The sequence below is a fragment of the Fopius arisanus genome, unplaced genomic scaffold, assembly GCF_000806365.1.
Source record: "Fopius arisanus strain USDA-PBARC FA_bdor unplaced genomic scaffold, ASM80636v1 scaffold00028, whole genome shotgun sequence".
NCBI classification, from domain to species: Eukaryota; Metazoa; Arthropoda; class Insecta; order Hymenoptera; family Braconidae; genus Fopius; species Fopius arisanus.
The window spans coordinates 1,170,561-1,192,490 of record NW_011887767.1 but is presented as its reverse complement, the minus strand read 5'-3'; the positions used below and the strand labels follow the sequence as shown (position 1 = coordinate 1,192,490).

Below are 21,930 nucleotides of genomic sequence, written 5' to 3'. Positions count from 1 at the left end.
CGATTGCGTAAAATATTTTTATTGAAAAGTAACTGATTCTGACGTTTTCATTTCTGTGAATGATTGTATTAAATTGTGTCAGAGGAAAAACCTGACAGGTCCTTCTAACCACAATCTACATTAATAATGACTTGGATTGAGTCAATGACTCACGGTAAAATCAACTAGTAATGATTGATGAATTACAATTGGGATTTTCAAGGAAGAATTCATCATCTACTCGTCTCATTTTTATTCGAGAACAAATTGTCGAAAACCCAGGGATTTTTTTTCTTCGAAATTATTCTATCGATTTATCGAACTTATTACTCTCAATTATGACTAAAATAAAATATTAATTTAAAAATCCGCGGGCTAAACGACTGAACTCGAATTCTCCCGACAGGGAATGCCTCTACGAGCGGGAAATTTAAAAACAATACCTATATTACTATTAATAATTTTGGCTTAAACAAATGCCAGTTTTAAAATACTCTCAAGTTTTAAATCAACGTTCATTAAAATTTGAAAAAATAAAAAACAGAAACAAAAAACTCTACAAGTCTCGGAAACATTCTCACAGATGGCATTGGTAGTAATAACAAAGAAGATTAATTAAATGTCCATAATTTGGATAAAATATAATGGCTGCCAGCTTGAAGTCAAAATTGGGAAAATTGGAAAATTCGCCGAATGGAGATTCTCTGTCCCCTCATCCTGCGAAGAGCATCGAGTACAAACTTTCAGATGAGAAATACGTGCAATTAGGCTGGACGAAAAAACCAGGAAAGAGATTATCGAAGAAAATCACTCTCTACGAGACAGAAATTTCGAAACCTCACCTCAAATGGCACAAAGGTCTCGTGCAGAACTATTACCCAGAGGGTGGACTTTTTTACGAAACGGTAGACCACGGAGGGAGAGTGTACTACCCCACCGGAACCCTCGCCATCAAAATTGAAAAACCCAACAACAAAAATTGTAAAGATCTCTCGCTTTCTTCCGAAAAAAATATTTCCAAAATCGAAAAAACATCGGCAAATTCTCTTCTGCCAATCTCTAATGATCTTCAAATTGGAGGCGATCGGTTATGTCTCTTATAAAAAAATTTGCATTACTTCTTTCCAGACGATCTCTACACGATTTTCAGTCCAGGGGGTCCCGACTGTTTTGGGGTGTCGCAAGACCCCCAGATGATCGCTAATTTCGACAGTTTGGGGAATGGATTAGTATTGAGTGAAAACGGAGAGACGCGGTTGGTAAATTAGAATTTTCCCCGGTGAAAGTCGATGATTCTTGGGATAAATTATTTTCAGTTTATCGTACAATCAAATCGGTGGCATTTACGCGGACAATCCAGGGGCATTGTTACCCCTTGTATGGACATGGAATCGGCGCACGATATCTCCAATAATGGAGTTGACATACACGGTAAAGACAAGTAATCGTCGAGCTATGAAAATCCCGGTTTTATAGCCTTCAGCGCAAGTTATCTTGTCTCACTTTTTCTCTATCATTCGTGATTTATGACTCATTATTTGTGGACTCGTTATTTCGTTATTTCTCTATCCAGGAGGCTGTAGCGGCTAGACTACTGACGATTCTCGAAAAGAGTGGGCAAATGCAAAAAAAGTTGTTTCCAATTTTAGTTGTACGTTTAGTGTAGTCTGTATTGAATTTAAATGTTTGCGCAGAGTTAAGGATGTTGAGAGCTCCGGTAGAGGATGTTTCAGTGATGATCCGTTAATCGTGGATGTAGGGGCCGTCGATTCTTTAACTGCTGTCAAGACAATTTGTCTCAGATTGAATGAATTCATGAGTCTCCGAATTTTAGACCGAAAAAATATTAACCTACGATTTTTGTGGGGATCCAGAACTGTTAGGTAATTCTCACAAGTTTTTGGCTGGGGTTGCCGTATTTTTGAATATTCATTAGGATTTATTGATCTTCTCGGAATCGATCCTAATAGGTTTCAATTGGGCTTCAATGTGAACTACCAAAAACCGATATCAACCTCCATAACAGATACCTCGACAGATCGTCACCGGTACCTGAGGTCCCGAGTGGAAAGGCTCGTTCAATCCCCCAGTCTTGTGGAAATTTTCCAGGAATACAGGAAACAGGGGAGGAAGTGAATAACTCAAACACCAATAAATAAAAATTATAATATATTCATATCAATTATCAAAATAGTCATAATAACACACCTATCGCGTGTTCCTCGTCTAACATCTTACCGTAACACTTTAGCGTTTCAAAACTCGTCTGAACGTTGAATTTTTCGTGTGCTGAAGACACATACAATACCGTATTCCCTCCCGGGAATATCCACTGGACGGTGACTTAAATCAAGATGTGTGGAAAAGAGAAAGAAATGAAATTTAACGGTGACAGGGAAAATAAAATAAGTTAAATTATCAATCTCGTCTCGTCTCTCGATCGCATTAGTAATAAAGAAATACTCCGTAATGACCGAAAAAAAAAGTATTGAGAGTGTATTTTGGGTCATCATCGAGGTAGACCTTCAATTCGTAATCACAAAATAATAAATAAATAAAAATTGAATTTCACCTCGAAGTAAGCCAAAGTACAAATGATGTGAATGAGGTATGAAGAATTGATTAAACGAGTACATAAATAACGAGAGATACTAGTAATTGAGTGACGATAATTTGGAAAAATCAGGTGGCAGGGTAGTAGCCTCGTAACCTGGTGGAGTTCTGAGCTGCCCTGCTATTTATTTACACTAGCTCCACCAGGATTGACGCTCGCTCGTCGACGAGACGCCGAATTTAAGAAGCCTCGACAGTAAACAACCAAAACGATTAAAAAATAAGACGAAAGCTTTGCGCTACGATTTCTAAGAAAATGATTTAAACAATTTGCTCAATCGAACTTTCATTTTTAAATAATTATTAAAATGATTTATCCCTTCAAATCACTCAATTGATTTCGTTCCGCTCCTCTGAACTGAGCAGTCTTCTATTATTATTTTATTTGCATTCTGTTTTGATCGAGAATTCGTAGCGCAATGTTTTCCTCGTATTTCACTAGTTTCGTTTTGAACTGGGAGGCTCCTCAAAGGGGCCGCGTGAATTTCCTTGTGTTTTCAGTATTTCCTTTCGCTCCTCTCTTTCGTATCTATAGGATACAATCTCGAGATCTTATTTACATGAAGATTCCACCTACTACCTACGCGAAATATCAATTTTCCCGCGGTTAACTAGGGGAAGAACAAAAGGCTGACTGCAAGATGGAAATTAATGAAATGAATAATGATGTGATGATGAGAGAATTGCCCACGGCGATTTGTTCTCAGTTCGTAAATCATCCTCGGTAATTTCTCTCTTTTAAAAATGGTCATTATGAGGAGCAATTAGCCACTTTGACGAATTCGGTGTTAGGGATATTGCATGCGTCTGGTGGGTAGATGGCATGAGCATAAGGGCTGCTGACGGCGGCATTTTTGCGATCCACTGCTCTCACCCGGACGAAGAGGAATGCCGCAACGAGGGACGCCACGATGATGACGAGAAGGAGCATTACTAAACCACCAACGAAACCTGGTAACGACATGCAAATCGTCTCCGGATCGCTTGACGAGTTTGAAATGACGACTGTTGTGTCGTTGTTTGTGCTTGCTGCACCCAAGGCGAAGTTTACGTCACCTGGTGCAACTACTTGAATTATTCGGGACGTGTTGACGTCCGTCATCTCCTGAGCTGCTCGTTTGTACACGTGGGAAGAGACCACTGTCATCTCGTGGAAGAGACTCTGCGGTGAAAAAAAAAAAGAAATCATTAGACATGTGGAAATTTTCGTAAGGATGACTAAAAAATTGATAGAAGACTCGAATGAATAACTTACGGGATCGATTTCGATGACGTCGAGATGTCTTCGTCTTCTGGCACCCCTCAGCTCAGCAGGCATACCCTCAACCGACCTGGGGCGGCCTCCGAGGGTTGCTAGATTGCCCTCTAGCTCATCGGGTCCAACGGTTCCCTTTCTCTTGACCGTTTGATAAGCTCCAGCAGGATGCCCTGGAAGAGGAGGAGGCGGTAGATGGATATTATCCTGAGGACTCTGTGGAGAGCTGCTAGCTGGTGAGTCCCCTGGGGTTGAGCTTGGTGAGGACGAGGAAGTCTGAGCTTGTGGTGCTGGCACAACGTCAGGATTTGGCTCGCTGTATGCGCCAGCGGGTCCACTGGGATGGCGTGGGTCAGGGTATGCTGGTGGCACACCGTATTCAGGCACCGGTGGTGCACCATATTCTGAACCCAGACTCTGATGCACTGGGGCTCTATATTCCGATGATAGTCCTGCAGCTCCAGCGTATTCCAGACCTGGATGTCCACACTTGGGCTCAGGACAGTTGTATCTGCAAACCTGGATGACACACTGGAAGTGAACATTCATGCTATCTGGGAATTTGAATGCTTGGAAATAAGCGAAGCTGACGACTGATGCGCTTGGACCGAAATTTTTGATCTTCTGGAACCTTGACATGATTTTGGGCCTGACGACACACCCGTACTGATCGACAAGCTGAATGGGTGCCCTCTTGCCGTCATGTGCAACGCAATTTCTGACTAACATGTCGAATTTATTCTCGTCGTCCTTGATAGCCAGAACCATAGTCATGGTCTGTCCAATCTTGACGATTCCAGAGACCTCAGAAGCCCATGGACCCTTGCCAACCTGAATTTGCATCCAACACTGGAGATTGTCCCCGAGGAAATTAGCTGTGACAGCGTGGAGCATGTCGACTTGGAAGGGCCTGAAGGTGACGGCCTTCTCGTAGAAGTCGTACCACGTGCATCTGAGCTTTCTGGCCTGATCCCAAACCTCCTGGACATAAGGATCGTACTGAATGATGATGGTATTCTCGACGTAGCTTCCCGATGGCGTTGGTGCACCATACGCAGCGACATTGTGATTGGCTGAGCTGCTCATACCACAGGAATTCAGGAAGATCTCGAATGTTGCACTCAAGTGACCTGTACCCGGTTTCAAATGGACGCAGTGGGGATCTGAATAGAAACCCTTGCTGAAGATCATGCCGTAGAAGGGCCGATCAAATTCGATGTTCACCCTCATGTGGGTTTTTTCGCACTGGACCTGCAGGTGCTTGATTTGGGGTGTGTCTGGAGACGCCAGGGGCCAGTTCTCCTCGGCCCCGTGACCTGGGGGGCCGTATTGGGCCGGAGGGCCGTATACTGATCTGTGCTCAAGTGGCAAAGCGCTACTGTCCACCAATGGCGCTTCACATTTTACACTCTGCAAATTGATAATTTCTTTTTATTCTCATTATTTATTTTTAGGCTTAATATTCATTTGAATACCCTCTCGAGTTTTTATCATTCGTTTCTTTCTCATAATTTTAAAAAGAGAAAATCTAGAGACAGTTTATCAGAGATTTAGTCCATACGGCATAACCCGAGAAACACGGTCAGAATATAAACAAAGGTTTCACTGCTTCATTGTGAAATCGCAGAATAGAACAGGAATTTCGTAATGCACGGGGGCCTGTTTATAACGGAAAAATGAGCCCATATGCCCACACGTTTGGACTACTCTTTTCAGATGACTCTTTTCCAGTTTTATCTGGTTTTTGAAGCGTGCCAGGAATTACAGGCCACGATTTTTGAACGGCATTTCCGGAATTCCGATTAAAACATTGATACACTGTTGATATTATTTTGTAAGGCCTGTAGGATGTAGGATTAAATCCGAGAAATTTCAATCGTTATCTATTTCCACTGAAATATCAGAAACTTTCACTATCACGCGTTCAATAATTGTTTGGAAAATAATACCGAAACATGGGATTTTTTGCACTTCGTTATTATCAGGGAATAAGAAAAAGAAAAGTGAAGGTGTTGTGAAGAGTGAAAGAGGGCGATCAATTGAGATAAGGAGACAATAAGACGTTTCATGAGGACAGTTGATCGCCGTCGAAGCGTTTCACGTTTAGAAAGTGAAATGCTCGACAGGCCTTTCGCGAGATAATGCAAATCATAAAATGGGAAGAGTGGAGGCTTTCTTCAGAAATTTGTCACATATATCTATAAATATTTCTAACAGACGCCGGAATATCGCGGAATGATAATCTCATGAGATTCATCGTGAGAAAAAAATACTGTAGATGTTTCCAATCCATTTTTTGAAGTAGAGACTAGATTGCTAATCGGGAGCCTTAAGCCTGCTGTACGTAAATTTGTCTTGTCGAAAGAGGTTATCTGTTATCACCAAATGCTAATATACCTTCCCAGAGAGAATCGTTTGCCAAGCGATAAATTTGTGTGGTGCAAAGAGCGAGATTAAAATTCATGCGGTAATTAAAACGGAATAACATACACTTTGTTGACATTGTTATATTCTACCGGGCCATGAGCCCCACAATCCCACGGATAATTTAATGAAATCAGTGAAATATCGACGTGATGTTTAATTAATGAAAAATAAATGAATGTAAAACAGCGAGGAAATGCGGAAATTCAATTTCTAAAATTTGTTCATTCACTTCTGGAAACGTAATGTGGAAAAAAAACCGGAAGACAGGGAGAAAAAACGTGAGAATGGGGCTGATCCGGGCATTGTAATTAAAAGAGTCAGCGTAAATTGAGATTTAATTGAAAAGCGTATGAGTGTGCTCCCAATGTATTGGGACAAGAACAGCTAGACGAGCCACATATTAGGAAAAAGAGTGCGCACCGCTTCTCAACGCACATTTGTCGCTTTTGATCCCAATGATATTACGGGGCAGACGGTTCCGGTTCATTGACATGCGTTTCACATTTTTTTTCTCATTTTCATGTTCACATAAATCTTCAAATTGTGAGTTCTATGAGAAAAATCTGTGAGACAAATCATTTAGGAAATTTATTGAGTTGACCGATATCTCTATGCATTTTCCCTTCAAAAATATTGAAAAGTATAAGTGAAGTAATGATTAACGATGAACGCACATCTTTCAGTGGAATTAGTATTGAAATATCGAATTAGCAGGAGGAAAATGTTTGAGGGATTGACGGGCGTGTCGGGGAGTTAAAGGAGGCGCGTAAACGAGATGCCGCCGTTGGCCACAACCGCAAGATTGTGGATATCCACGATGGGCGCCATCACTAATGACATGAAAGTGACTAAGCTGTACCTATTCATTTAACAACACCCCATTCAATTCCCTCCCCCGAGAGAATTATTAATAATCCCCTCTTTACCGAATATCGCGTGACGACAAGCACCCAGTAATCTTAGAAAATAGATTAAAATTCTCCACCATCCGTGATTAATTCCCCCATTAGCTGCCACAATTTGTACTAGTTTGGGGATGTGGTGTGACTTTGATGAGGTAAAGAAGCCGCCGATTTTTCCCCAAAGATGGGGAGAAAAGTTGGAAGACATTAAGGGCACTCCACCTGTCGGTTTGCCTTTGTTCTGTGGGACAAGCCTCAAGAAAAATCGTCAATACAGCTATTCCGCCTTCATTTTCCTCAGCTCTCATAATTCCACCAGAGAAATCCAATCGGTAATTACTCAGAATTGTCAATAATTTTCAATTTGAAATTCAAGAACCACCGAATTAACAGTGCAACTACGCAAACCGATAAATGAGCGTTGATAAAAGGCCGATGGCAATGACCCGCCGAACTGCTTGGCGATCACCGGGAGTTGGCGCAGATGTTTGTAAATAAATCCCCCAGAGTGCATGAAAAAAGTGGAAGGGAAAAAGAAAAAAAAAAGAAATAAAAACCTCGCCGCCCGGTGACACACACTTGTTTGATATGGGGCCAGTGCGAGAGACATTTACCAGGAAAGAAAGCTGGGACTCGAAAGAAAGAAGTTGATCCGAATGCCGGTGTAACGATTCAAAGGCGTGTCCCGATATCCAGGCAGTTGACGGAGTTTACTCCAGTGACACTATATCGATTCCGATACACCATATCCACGAATGGTTGATCGAAGCTGTACTTGTTGGGTGTAATACGGCAGCTAAACCACGGGCAACTCTCTCAAAACCATGAGGAGGGCAACGCGCGTCCGGCGCAGTGACCTACTATCATCGCTTCGACGACTACACACCAGTCTTTCCTTCTTTCCACCTACCAGACGCACCTCGCATATCACATTTTTTTTTTAAAACCAACTCTCAATTAACTAATTTTTATCGCGATTGCCTCAACTGCTTCCTCCATTGTCGAGTCGCCCCCGAGGAAAAAGATTTCTGTCGCGGATCTACTTTGCCGAGTTATGTAAAAGAGATTGAGTATTTATATTTTTTATCTATACATTTTTAATGATAGCGTGCGCCGAATTTCAATTTCCTAGATCGAATCGGCTAATAGTTATTGTATCTAACTTTGAACGATTCATTCATGAATCGATCCATTCATGGCTACAATATTTCCCAATCGGCCCTGACCATTCTTTCCCCATCCAGATTATCACAATTTCTATTTACAGTTTATACTCGAGAAAAAAATTACGCTCCGTAAATCTCAACAACTGACCGATCGCTGAATCAGAGCCCCTAATGAATAACGGAGATCCATTAGATTCATTTAAAAAACTTGCCTGCGCGTAACACCGCGTGCCAGTCATTAATGAGCTCCTTAACAACAGCGTCATTAACCACTGTTGAACCCAATAACAAATATTCCATAATTCATCGAAAAATCAGAGCCAATAATTGGTCATTTGATCCCACATTATCCACAAACAGCTGCCTTGAATGTTCCGCCAATCACTCGACCCGCGAAATAAATCCGAAAAAAATATTCTACTCACAAGGGCCAGCATAATCGGCAATAAGACACTCAAAATGGCTCTCCGTAAACTCCTCCGCGTTCTTTCCATCTTGGCTGAGTGTGCGTATTCTGCAATAAAAAATAAGATAAAAATTAACGAGAAACTTGAGGATCTGTCGACAAATTAACTTTTCCCCAACAGTCGGGGGATTATTAATCACTGCGTTCCGCGACATTACGAGAAAGAATTAATTCGAAGTGAAACTAAAAGAATATTCCGTTTCGAATCATTGCTTAATGCATTCAGCTCCACTCATCTCCAACGAGCGTAAAAACCCCAAGAATAAAATCCCATCAATTCACAGGCAAGAAATCGCAACCACTTCACTCCAACACTTTTTACTACATTTTACTCCCTATTAAGAATATAAGAAAATCTATATAATATCGGCTAATGGTATAAATCGTAAAAAATATATAATTTCCGCAAGAAATTTAACCAATTCAAGAAAGAATTCTTCTGCGCGTGGAATTAAATTCAACTCATAATTTTCACGTTTTTTTTCTGGCCCAATGGATGAAATTCAATTTTTTCATTTTCTACATCAATCCAAAAAGAAAATATCATTTCTAGACAGACAAACAGACATTTTCCGCATCAAGGTAGTCAAAAAAAAAAAAATAGGGAAAAAATACCTCACGAGCACTGATAATTCCTTAAGAAATAATAAATTCACAATGAATTTGCGCGTCGACCCGGATATCCGGGTGTTCTGTAATTTCCGGGAATTTTCGCGCGATGAAAAGCGCATGAAGAGTTTGTGGCGCGGATGAAAAAAAATGTTGGGCCTCACGCGGGCCTTTGTGTCGTGGCCGGCGGGGACTGACTGAGTGTGCGAGTGGCTCTTGTTGCGGCTCTGAGCCGCGTCCTAGTGACCTACTGACGGATTTGCCCCGTTCCGAACTGCTGTTCTTCTTGTCAGAGGTGGGGTACCCCTCGAACCCCCTCCCAGAACTCCCCAGAATCGTCAGAGTGCGTGTGTGAGGGCCTAGAACACAGCCCCCCCCCCCCCCCCCCCCCCCCAATCTTCTACGGGAATTAAACATCTCGTCTTTTTCCGTGAACAATTCCTCTTTTCCTCGTGGACAGGTGAAAGACTCCCTGCTTCCTCCAACTTCCGGATGACGCGCAGGAGATCATCAATGAAATTGGAGTGGGGGGCGGGGGTTGGGGGGGATAAGGGCGATGAGATCGGGATCGATTTCACAAGATCATACGTGATCTTGTGCACTGGAAAAATAATTAATTTATAATTAAAATACGAGGGAAGGGAAAATGATCAGTAGCGATGCAACTCACACTGAAAATTCGAAAAATGCGTACCAGTCATTTCTGAATTTATGATAATCACCCCCTCCGGTGCACCCTGTCGACGAGATGACTTGCCCCAGTCGACAACGTCATCAACATCTTCCCCAATTGGAGTCTCACCTGCAGGGGTGATTGATCATAATCAGCGGCAGGTACACCCTTGTGAAAATCAAAGGCTTCGCCGTGACTAGTCGGAAAATATTCTCGAGTTGATTCGTCGCGGCCCTCACTATTTTCCCGGTGATGGCATCCATTAGGGCTCGAGGGCACGAAAAAAATCGACATCCTTTGGAATTAGCCCTGCGTCCCTCCCCCAAGAAAAAAATTATAAAAAATTGCGGGTTTCACGTAATTTCTTAATGACCCTAATCAATCCCCCAAGATCATCCGACAAAAAATGAGAAAAATTCTGGAAAAATTACCAGAAGAAAAAAAAGATTAATTACCATTGATTATCAGTACTTTATTTTTATTTTTTCTGTTGTAATATATTTCACCCATTTGTTAAAACTGGGGGAGAATTAAATTAATAATGAAGATTTCTCATTGGTTCAAATCCTTAATCTGTTTTTAGTTACAATATCGGATTATTTTTTGACGCGCGGGAAAATTACGAACCGTTTTTCTCACACCTTTAACCTCGCGATAAGCCGATAAATGCAGGGATAAGGCAAGGTGAAAGAAACTCACTCGCGCTTTCGCGGATTATCTAGAGTCGCGACTTCCGCATTCGGTCAGTAGTTCTGAATGTCTGAAGTCGTCTGAACACATGCGGGCGGAGACCCATATGTAGGTCATTCTGTCATCGAAAGACTACACATTTAAATTACAGTCATTTCGAAGAATTATCGTTACGTAAATTCTTCTCATTCTTTTCTCTCAATTCCTATAAATTCCCAGAGGTTCAATCATCATTTACAGTTCCAATAATTTTTTCATTTGCAACTCGTAAAATTATTCACCATTTACGTCCTTTACAAAAACAGCTTACATTTTAATTACAAAACTAATTGGTCGACTATGAATAATTCAAGGAATCGATAATTGACGTTTTCTAGATATTTAGTCTGATAAAATTAAAATTCTCCTAAAGGAATTGTACTATTTCCATTCATATAGGATTCTCACGTTCTTAATCACTAATTCGCGTCCTGAAGCTCCGCCAATTAATTAATTACCCAGTTCATTAATCCCTGCGATTGTGCATCGGTAATTAAACGGCAGAATCACAAAATCGAGGGTTTTGGTATTGAATCGAGAAGACGCATTTTTTACATTCGAAAAGGTGAGGAGATGGGGTCGGCGGCACTCGGGTGAAAGCGGCCCAAAAAAAAAAAATACTCGGGGCTAAATCCAAGGCCTTCACCAATGGATCACTCTCTGCGTAAACTCATATCCTAGAAATTTTGTTCTCGAGACCCAAATCCATTGGGTTTTTGGTGATCTCGAGCGTGACGCCTAGAAAAATCGGTGATTTGAATCAAATAGAAATCTTCATTTGAAATTTTTATCTCATTTCTCGTCATTACTCACTTGCTTTAACGAAAATAATTACAAATTACCACTTTTTTATTAATAATTCCCACTTCAATTATCTCGTGCTGAATACATTTTTTTTCTTCTTAAATTCGAACAATTCTTTATTCAATTTACTTTTACATCGATGGATACATCAACTATTTTGTAGAGTCAATTAATTGTTTATGGGTTGTAATTATGATTTAGAAAGTAGAGAAGGCTTGAACGTGGGATGAACTCATTATTGAACGGACGACAGATGATTTTGGATATGCACGAATGTTTTCCGTCTCTTGAAATATATTTTAAATTCTGTCTCGATTTCGGGTTCATCTTAGAAAAGCTGACTCGTCACATTTGAACACTGGGAACACATGTGGAGATAAAAAATGCATAAGTCACGGTAATTTTGGTGGGACTTATGTCATCCGAGATAATTTCCTCCAATAATTCAATCGAGCTTCTGTCGCTATGAAGATTTCAAGTGACTTGCACATTATTATTGCGTTTATCCTAAAACTCCGACGTTCAATTAATCAAAATAAATTAATAAATCAATGGTGACGATCAACCCTCAAATAATATATCATACTGGGCTACAATTTTTTTTTTTTTTAGAAATCTAGCCGTTTTGGGTTATTATTTTTTTTTTGCGATGTTCTAACGGTACTGTCATCTTCTTTCACCTTGAATCACTTTCACACTCGTGAAAAATTTAAGCGACGACTTTTGAGGGTAGAAAGGGGCGTTGAACATCCGGGTTGTGACACTTCACCTGGCACATATGTGACTTGTTTTGTCCTCACCACATAACGGTGCATTTACGGTGGGGGAATTACGTCACGGATTGCACCTGTCACGCACTACGTGTACCAAAAAAAAAATAGAGTACTGAAATGCAAGACCCCTTCGTCCAATTACACCGAACACTTTACATCTTTTCACCCTCAACTTTGAGAGTTGGAATTTCATAACAAAATTTACTGGAATGAACATTATCCATTTGATTTTTACATTTTTAATGGATTTCATTGACTAAGCAATGATAATTATTTTGTTGAGTGTATTGTCTTAATTCTGAGGGCATGATTTTTTACCGGTAATTTTATGGTGTAATTTGGGGGAGGAGCACTTTCTCGTGGATGGACTGAGGAATGTTCTCAGTGGGTCAATACAATATCTTGATGGAGATCTTTGAACACTAGTTTCTAACACGTTCGACGAGTGAAGAACAGATCTTTGGAGCTTCTGTCCGAGTTCCACTTCTTGTGTACCAGATAAAAAATTATCATCTTCCTAAATAGAATTTTTTTCATAAAATTAAATATAAAAAACGGTAAATTCCTGTAAATATCATTTCAAGAAAATAGTTCCAAGGGAATCGAAGTGGATTTCCTCGTCCAGGGCAGGACACGGGGAAGGGGTTTATTAATTAATGTAAATTGATTTATCTCGGATAAAATTAATGCCGCTGTGAGGAACTTTCCGTTTCACACCGTTCAATCGAGATAATCACGTTCTCATCGTTTGGTTGGATGTTCTCGGGGTTTCGGTATTTGGGGCAAATTTGAATATCGGAAAAAACCGAGAAATCGAGAAATAAAATTTCGAAGAAACCCACACTCCCAGAGGGACTGCTTTCCTTTTTCTCTGGCCTCTTCGATTTAATATGTAAATTTTGGATTATTAATGGTATAAAAAGTAGGTTCACTCGATTGACACCGAAATCGAACATTCCAATATTTATTTGCCATTATTTTCTGTGGACATTTAAAAAAATGGAATATCTCGTTTGTTTTTCTATTTGAATGATTATGAATGAAATTTAAAAAATCTCCCACTCTTTCATTGCAATTACTCAGTACTTGCGATTTATTCTCAGAGTTCAATCGATAAACTCGAAAATGTACGGAGGAAAAGGTATCACGGAAATAAGTTGACGGGGAAACTTGTTTTGCGTGTTATATGTATCGTTTCATCTTCAACGCGAAATGCAGAAAGCGCGAAATTATAGTCCGCAGTGTTTGAGGTGAGTTGGAAAATTAGAGACGAGAAAGTTTGAATTTTGAAATTTTCCCAACAAAATTTACGCATTTCTCAATTTCTCCATTTCCGATTCGCGATTCCACACTTCTCATTAAATAATTGTGACTTCGCAATGATTACTACTTTCCTAAAAGCAGTTATTAAAAAATATCAAACGCAAAAATAATGAGTGTTGTAGTTGAAATAAATAATATTTTCTGGGTGTAGAAAATATGTCAGGTGAAAAAAAAATCATTCTGTTTTTAGCCCACGAGCGATTAATTTATTTGAAAGTCTTTGAATTGCCTTCTGGGCCCATTACCATTCTGTCTCAGTGGGGCCCATACACACACATATTAAATCGGCCTTGTTCTCGGTGAAGAAGAGAAGACGAAGAGACGTGAGAACGGTTGACACACTGACTCGCTACCCCACATACCCTTTTACCTTTACAAATCCCAAACATTCGTCACGATTAAAATACCAAAACAGTCAATAATCCCCAAAACAATTAATAAATTCAGTACCAAAACTATCACAACAAAAAAATTCTCCCATACCGAACAATACTACATGTCGTGATCCATCCACCGTCATAAAAAATCATAATTAATAATCATAATTAGAATCGTAATTCGAGCAATTAGAGCATTTGGAGTAATTACAGTAATTTATCGTGACAGTCTCAATATCTCAAATCACAGATTCGTTCACTTGAACACTGTACCACAGTAATTAATTCCATGAATAATTGTCACAAACCTTGATTTGGTAAATGGTCGATGTAATCCTATGGCACACACACTTGGCACTTTTAACGCTCAATTCCCCGTTAATTGATATTTTTGGTAATTTTAAATGAAGAACTTGAAATGTGGGTCTCCAGGTAACTTTGGCGATTGTGTTGGTTGTGAGGCAGACAGAAATGAAACGACGGCTATATACTCTCCCCTCTTGAGTGTCGGGTGTTTGTTGGCAACTCCTTCCCCAGGTTGTCCTCTTCCGGGCGGCCGATGTTGGAGGGACGTTAGATACCGGCTTTCACCCAAAAATACTCCATCATCCCAACCAAAAAAAAAATCATTTCTCCAGCGAAAAATCGCGCTCATTACATTTCCATCAATTAGTGAAACTAAATAATGAATTTATTTCTCAAAAAATATTTGATAATTTGTAATGAGTCGTATATACTGAAAATTATTCCGGAAACGTTTGACATAATATTCTATAATATTTTATTATATAATTTAAGGGGGAAGTTTTGACCCATTATCTCTGGTATTGCGACTGTGCAATAAATAAAATTGGAATGACCCGTAGATTGAACAATGTGAAAGACCAGAACTTTCTTTTTTCTTAATCATCGACACAATGGGATACGAGGGCGGGGCAAAGTTGAATCACGACTGCGCGGGTGGAATATCCAATGTACATTTTTTTCATTTTCACGCACAAAAACTGGCACATCCGGATACCGGAAGTGCAAATTCTTACCGGCGAAAGTCGAAGGTCTTCAGACACCGGAAGAGAGAATCTCAGGTGTTTCAGAGGTCAATTATCATTGGCTCATTCTAAATCAGGTTTTCCTTTTTTTTCATTGCAAATTCGTATAAGGCAAATTAAATAAATTCAAATCCACATCCTTATCTCTCGATGGGATTGACAAGGAGAATATAAGTCTCAATCAAATATTGAAAAAGTAATTGGTGTTGATCTGTTGAGAACCACAACTTCCGGATTCGCTTCGTTCCGATCTATTTGCCCCTGATATCATGGGAGAAATAAGAAAGCTGTATGACGTACCTAAGTATTTTTGAGGGAGTGAAAATTGCGCAATTTTTCCACACTCACCCGTTCTTTGACGTCAATGGAGCTCCAGCTTTCACACGGATCTCAGTTATTAGGAGTACAAATGGAATTCTTAGAATCCGGAGTCACCTATAGAAAGTTTTTTTCAAATTCCAAGGGGCCAAGGATTTAGTCCCCTTCAATTCTACTCATCCCTATATTCTGCATACAAAGAGAAATTAGCCCCAAAAATTGTAGCTTGACGAGAATTATTTTTGGTTTTCAGCTTTGATTACCAGTTGTACAGTATATCATCATTTTTTCGACGGTGTCAAAACAGAATGTTATGATCTGTCACTTTTACCGCACACCGGACGTCACAACTGACACGGTCTATTATTCCCGGTTCGCTTTCATTGACATTTGTTATTCTCCCTCGGTGTTTAATCGATTCTACGGTCACGAAATTGAAAGTACTTTTTTCATACACCACAGTCCGATATAATTTTGTTGTCCCTCGCCTAGTTCTAGCCTAATCACTTTTTGTTTCAGTCGCAATCCACCGACAATAATTCTAATAATTCCAATAATTCCAATAATTCCAATAATCCCAATAATTCTAACATTTCCAATAATTCCAATAATTCCAATAATTCCAATAAATACAATTCAATAATTTCAATTAATAAAAAAAATAATTTTAAAATAATAAGAGAGAAAGAGAAAAGTACATGAGATTGCATTGAATTGAATCCGCGGATAAATCAAGTTCAAAGTGATTCATTGAGAAGGTACGTCCTTGGGACAATGTACACGTGGGTGGGGCATGTCAGGTACTTGGTCCTTACAAGCCAAATAATCAAACTACTTTCTACCGAGGAAATAATACCGTTACACATTGCAAGACATTACTCCTTGCATTAGCGAAAGAATGACTGTTAGCTGTTGGTGTAGGATAACCACCTCATCGTCCTGGAGGATTAGCATATAGACACACTGACACACTAACATCGCGTTATCTTCCTGACACTTGACTCAGATTACCGGAGATCACCAATTTTGTTGAATTATCCGGATCTCATAAGAATATCTAATAAGTCGCAAGCGATTCAATTTCTTGTTTCATCATTTTACAATAGACACAGATATTTTAATAATAATTAATAATTACGAAGTTTTCCCCTGAATTCAATTGCTGAAATTACTTTAATGATTAAAAGAACGTGTGCTCCATATGATTCTTGTGCACTCTAGTAGTCGAGGGTTAAAATGGCATCGTAATATCGATGCAATTTTTTCAGAAACTCCACCGATTTTCCGCGCATTACCCTTTTGCATTACCCCCCTTTTTTCACCACCGTTCGCGAGAGTGAAGAGACCCAGTTTCCCTCTTTCTTCAATTACGATTATTTAGAAAGCCACGGAATGTTATTATGTGCACAGTTGGTTATCGCCTCCAGAGCCGTATAAAATGATGAATAGGTAGAACCCCGGATTGTCTACATGCAAGTGCAGAAAGTGGAGTGAGATCCTCGGTGGTCAGACATTTTCCGACTTTCTTTGCATTTTTTTTCCACAAAATGGCGATTACAATGACAAATAAATGAATTAGTTCGCCTCTTTCCATTATAATAATTGAATTCGTTAAAAAAAACGATGCATTCATTCAATTCAAGTGCGTCAGAATTAATGATTGAGACAATGAAAATAATTGTACAATTTTTATTTCTGTTCTTGTCGAGTAAATTGATAATAATTAGAAAGCCACATTGAGTAATAAAAATTAGAGGTATCGTGTCAAGTATCAGTATGAGGGATAGAAGTCCATTAACAGGTGTTTATCAAAATCCATCCTGTTGCTTCTGCGGAACGGCTAATTGCATATCTCGGGATTATGAGCATATGCCATGTAATCACTCGAATCAGGTTTTCGTGTCTTGCCAATTGTTGGAATATCGCTAATGCTCATATTTATGCCGGTCAATCATGTATTACACGGCGAGTACTGACCTCATTACCTTTGTGTAATTTTGTATCACTTTGTATTGTAAAGTTTCTTCATTTAATTAACCCAAAAAATTAATTGCTCATTCTTCTCGTTATTTCTTAATGGAAGAAAAAAATTACTCAAGTACAAAAGATTGGTAATTATTTTCTTTTTTCAGATTTTTTATTCTGCCAATTTTATTATCAGCCGCAGCGCAAATAGACGTGGAAAAAGAAAGTCACTTTTCTTCTCCCAAATTTTAGTGACCTCTTGAATTTCGTGATTAAAATATCGAGATGTCATGATTGAATGCGTGATCTTATTCCCACGTACTTCATCTTGACTGAAATTGAATGGATTGAATGCGAGACCAAGTTGAAAACTGTATCTGTAATTTTTATTTCCGTCGGAAATGTTGATCCAAATGATAAGGGAGATAACCGGAGTCTGACATATTAATTGCTTGTCCCCCCAAGAGGTGATGAAACAAGATCATACCAATATTATTTTACTTTATGACCCGCATGCGAATATTAATGGGTTTGTGAAAAGGCGAAATCTCATTTCCGAGGTGTTCGGAGTGTGCAATGTTAAAAAGTTTGAGAAATTGTTGCAAATCCGGGCTCTGCTCTTAAATTTTTATCTTTCATTTCGTAATTAGTTATTTCAAAAGAGAATTGTGATAGCTAAACCCAGACAACAGCGCCAAATTTTTATTGCAAGTTTTATGCATATTAAAAATCGATGTTTTTTTCATTAATTATTTCGAGTGATAAATGATTATTTTATTCAAATTCTCCGTGACCCATTCGTTGGGTGGAAATTTTCACCTCTAAAAATTCCAATTAGAAATTTTCGTGACGTGAATTGATTTTGCACATGTGGGCGGATCCCTTCCTTCACTTTCTCCTATCCACTCGGCATTTTGAAAAATGAAAGAGTGATGTCGACCACAGACCACAGTATTAGTCATTGATTCCTTCTAGTTCCTCTTGTCCTACAGCCTTGAGTCACTTTCACCCGGATAATCTCATTTCCAAATACTTCAGCCACATTTTTTTTACAGATCCAGTGGCTCCCAAGTCCCATTCTATTTCTTACCATTTTTTTACCCAAATTATGAATAAAACCCATAATTTCTTAATTCTACTAAAAACCTACATAATTTTCCCCAAATTCTTGACAGTCCATCTCTTTCCCTCTCTTTCTCTTGTTTTCTCTTTCTTTTCCTTTCTTTCTCAATATCTCTCTCTCACTCTCTCTCTTTCTCTCAATCCCATTAATCGATATTGGAGAATCGTTGCACCAATTGAACCACTGGAATTTCTTGGGAGGAACTCAACGATTTCCACGGCATATATACGGCTTTTTGACCACATTACACACGCCGCAAATTATGGGACATGAACCAAGTGGCTCTCCCCCACATGCACATGATTTTACAGCTTGCGCTGATGTACTCAGTGCATACATGTGTATCCCAGAGACTCGGCCAATGGAACGTTCCAAATACTTCGCGTTGCACGTCGCGAGTAATGAGTCCGGGCTCCTCTACTTGTGTCTCTGAATTTTCTTCTCCACATTGTTCCACTTCATTCGTTTTTCAATATCCCCCCCCCCCCTCTCTTCCCCGGACTCACCCCTAGAATGACTAATTTTCTACTGAATACTCTCACCCTCTCATATTTTTAATTAGATCAGGTGATTTGAATTGAAATAAATCATTTTTTGAGGAATTTCAACTCGTGATAATTATAAAAAATGGGGGATAATTCAATCAGTGAAAAATCCGTGGAGAATTGTCGGAACGAATGGTGAGAACTACCGGATGTTCCACTGACCCCGTGATTCAAGATATTCTATGCATCATCGGAGTTCTAATGGTGATCGAGTGCGTGAGGAATCTTTACTGAGACAAGAAAAGAAAATCTGTGTTATTAATTGATAATAATTGTTCCTAAGAATGGTTGTAAGGTAATTATCAGATGAATTTTATTTCTCACTGTAATTCGTCGATGAATTTTACACAAATTTCATGCATTTCATCGTTCGCAAAACTTGAAATATGAATATTAATAATCAATAATTATTGTTATGGGTTTTAATAAATATTTTGATGTTTAGAAATTTCCTGGGAATGTGGACAAAATTACTAACAACCGAGGACAACCGGAAGTAAATGGTCACCCAGATTCTTCGGTACCGAGAAATTGCTCATTTGATTTTTTTCATCCTCTGAATAACTCGCAGCATGTGTGGTACATCGGTGTACATCAGATAGAAGACAGTGTAGTGGACACGGTAAATTTCGCTTGTATATCCGTGGTTTACTGCCCCCCAAGACTATTCCCATAGTCTTGAATCCCGCCTTCACTGATGGCTACGACTGCCTCTTGGTTTGAGGTGAAAGTTTCCGAGTGAAGTAGGACACGACTTTGACCGCTCACAAGGTCCATACAACACACGGCTACTTGATGGTGATGATGATAACGATAATCAGAGGGGGAGAGCCTCAAATAAAAAAAGAAATTAAACGAGAGGAGAGGGAGAAGTGATTGTCTTGTTCATGTGAACGTCTTGGTAAATACCATACGCGCACGGTTTTGGTGTTAAATTCAACGCAAAAATCCTCTTTCATTCTGTCGTTGAGTTCCGTTAAGACAGAGTTAATTGAGTTCGCCTTCATTGCACATGGAAAAAAAAAATAAAGCCGACGATCGGTCAAAGTAAGATTGTACGTGATCGATATTCGCTGAATTCACTGGAATGAGTTGAGTGATAATTACTAAGCACAGTTGACCTTTCAGTAACGAGGTGCATTATCGATATTTACTTCATTGCACTGTCGTAACTATTTTGAGAACACAAGATTCAAGAAAAAATATTAAGATAACATGAGAATCAAGAAGGAATTTTGGGAAATTGAAAATTTTAGAATTTCCGAAAAAGTATTAAGAGAACGTGACAATCGACGAGGTATTTTTTGAAACTGAAAAATTCAAAATATTCGAAAAAGTAATAGGAGAGCAGGAGAATCAAGAAGGTATTTTGTGAAACTGAAAAATTCGAAATTTCACAACAGTATCAGGAGAAAATGAAAATCGAGGAGGTATTGACTGTAATTGAAAAATTCGAAATTTTCGAAAAAGTATCAGGGGAGCATGACAATGGAGGAGGTATTCACTGTAATTGAAAAATTCGTATTTTTCGAAAAAGTATCAGGGGAACATGCGGATCGAGGAGGTATTCACAGAAATTGAAAAATTCAAAATTTTCAAAAAGTATCAGGGGCGCATGACAATCGTGGAGATATTTACTGAAATGGAAAAATTGGAAATTTACGAAAAAGTATCAGGGGAGCATGACAATCGCGGAGGTATTCGCTGAATTTGTAAAATTCGTTTTTTTCGAGAAAGTATCAGGAGAACATGAAGATCGAAAAGGTATTCACTGAAAATGAAGAATTCGAAATTTTCAAAAAAGTATCAGAGAAGCATGAAAATCGAGGAGGTATTCACTGAAATTTGAAAAATCCGAATTTCAATTCCAGTTAATACCTGCTCGATTCTCATGCTCCCCGCATACTTTTTCAAAAATTTCGAATTTCCAAATTTCAGTGAATACCAATTTCGTAAAGCAGAAAATAACGTTCACCCCGTCGACTGATCCGTCTGACAGCGGGATCGCCCCTGCGGCAGTTGCCGAGTCGGCTTACGGGCAGACACCCCACCATTGGGGGTTTGAATGACTTCAGCGGCGGCGCAGTACTGCACCCCAAGAGCGGGAGGGGGCCGCACGCAGTGGTGGGGTGTCTACCCGTCAGCCGACTCGGTAACTGCCTCAGTAGTAGTTCCGCTGTCAGAGGGAGCAGCGTACGGGGTGAGTGTTATTTTCTGCGTTACGAAATTGATATTCCCTGAAATTTGGAAATTCGAAATTTTTGAAAAAGTATCCGGGGAGCATAAGAATCGAGCAGGTATTAACTGAAATTGAAATTCTGATTTTTCAAATTTCAGTGAATACCTCCTCAATTTTCATACTTCTCTGATACTTTTTTGAAAATTTCGAATTCTTCATTGTCAGTGAATACCTTCACGATCCTCATGTTCCCCTGATACTTTTTCGAAAAAATCGAATTTTACAATTTCAGTGAATACCTCCTCGATTTTCATGCTTCTCTGATACTTTCTTTGAAAATTTCGAGTTTTTCTATTTCAGTGACTACATCCTCAATCCTCATGCTCCCCTGATACTTTTTCGAAATTTTCGAATTTTTCAATTTCAGTGAGTACCTCCTCGATCCTCATGTTCCCCTGATACTTTTTCGAAAAATTCGAATTTTATAACTTCCGCGAATACCTCCACGATTCTCATGCTTCCCTGATACTTTTTCGAAAATTTCGAGTTTTTCTATTTCAGTGACTACATCCTCGATCCTCATGTTCCCCTGATACTTTTTCGAAAAATTCGAATTTTATAACTTCTGTGAATACCTCCACGATTCTCATGCTTC

General features: G+C 39.2%; 1 protein-coding gene across 1 annotated transcript; it reads right to left on the bottom strand.

Annotated features, from left to right (window-relative positions):
* Positions 1-2,131: 2,131 nt before the first annotated feature.
* dyl (dusky-like) lies at positions 2,132-14,545 on the bottom strand (the record flags this gene model as incomplete). The annotated part of the gene is given in 4 exon segments (XM_011302635.1): positions 2,132-3,754; positions 3,848-5,257; positions 8,768-8,856; positions 14,405-14,545. Coding segments are annotated over 3 exon segments (1,890 nt in total). The 3' UTR covers positions 2,132-3,343.
* Positions 14,546-21,930: the final 7,385 nt, after the last annotated feature.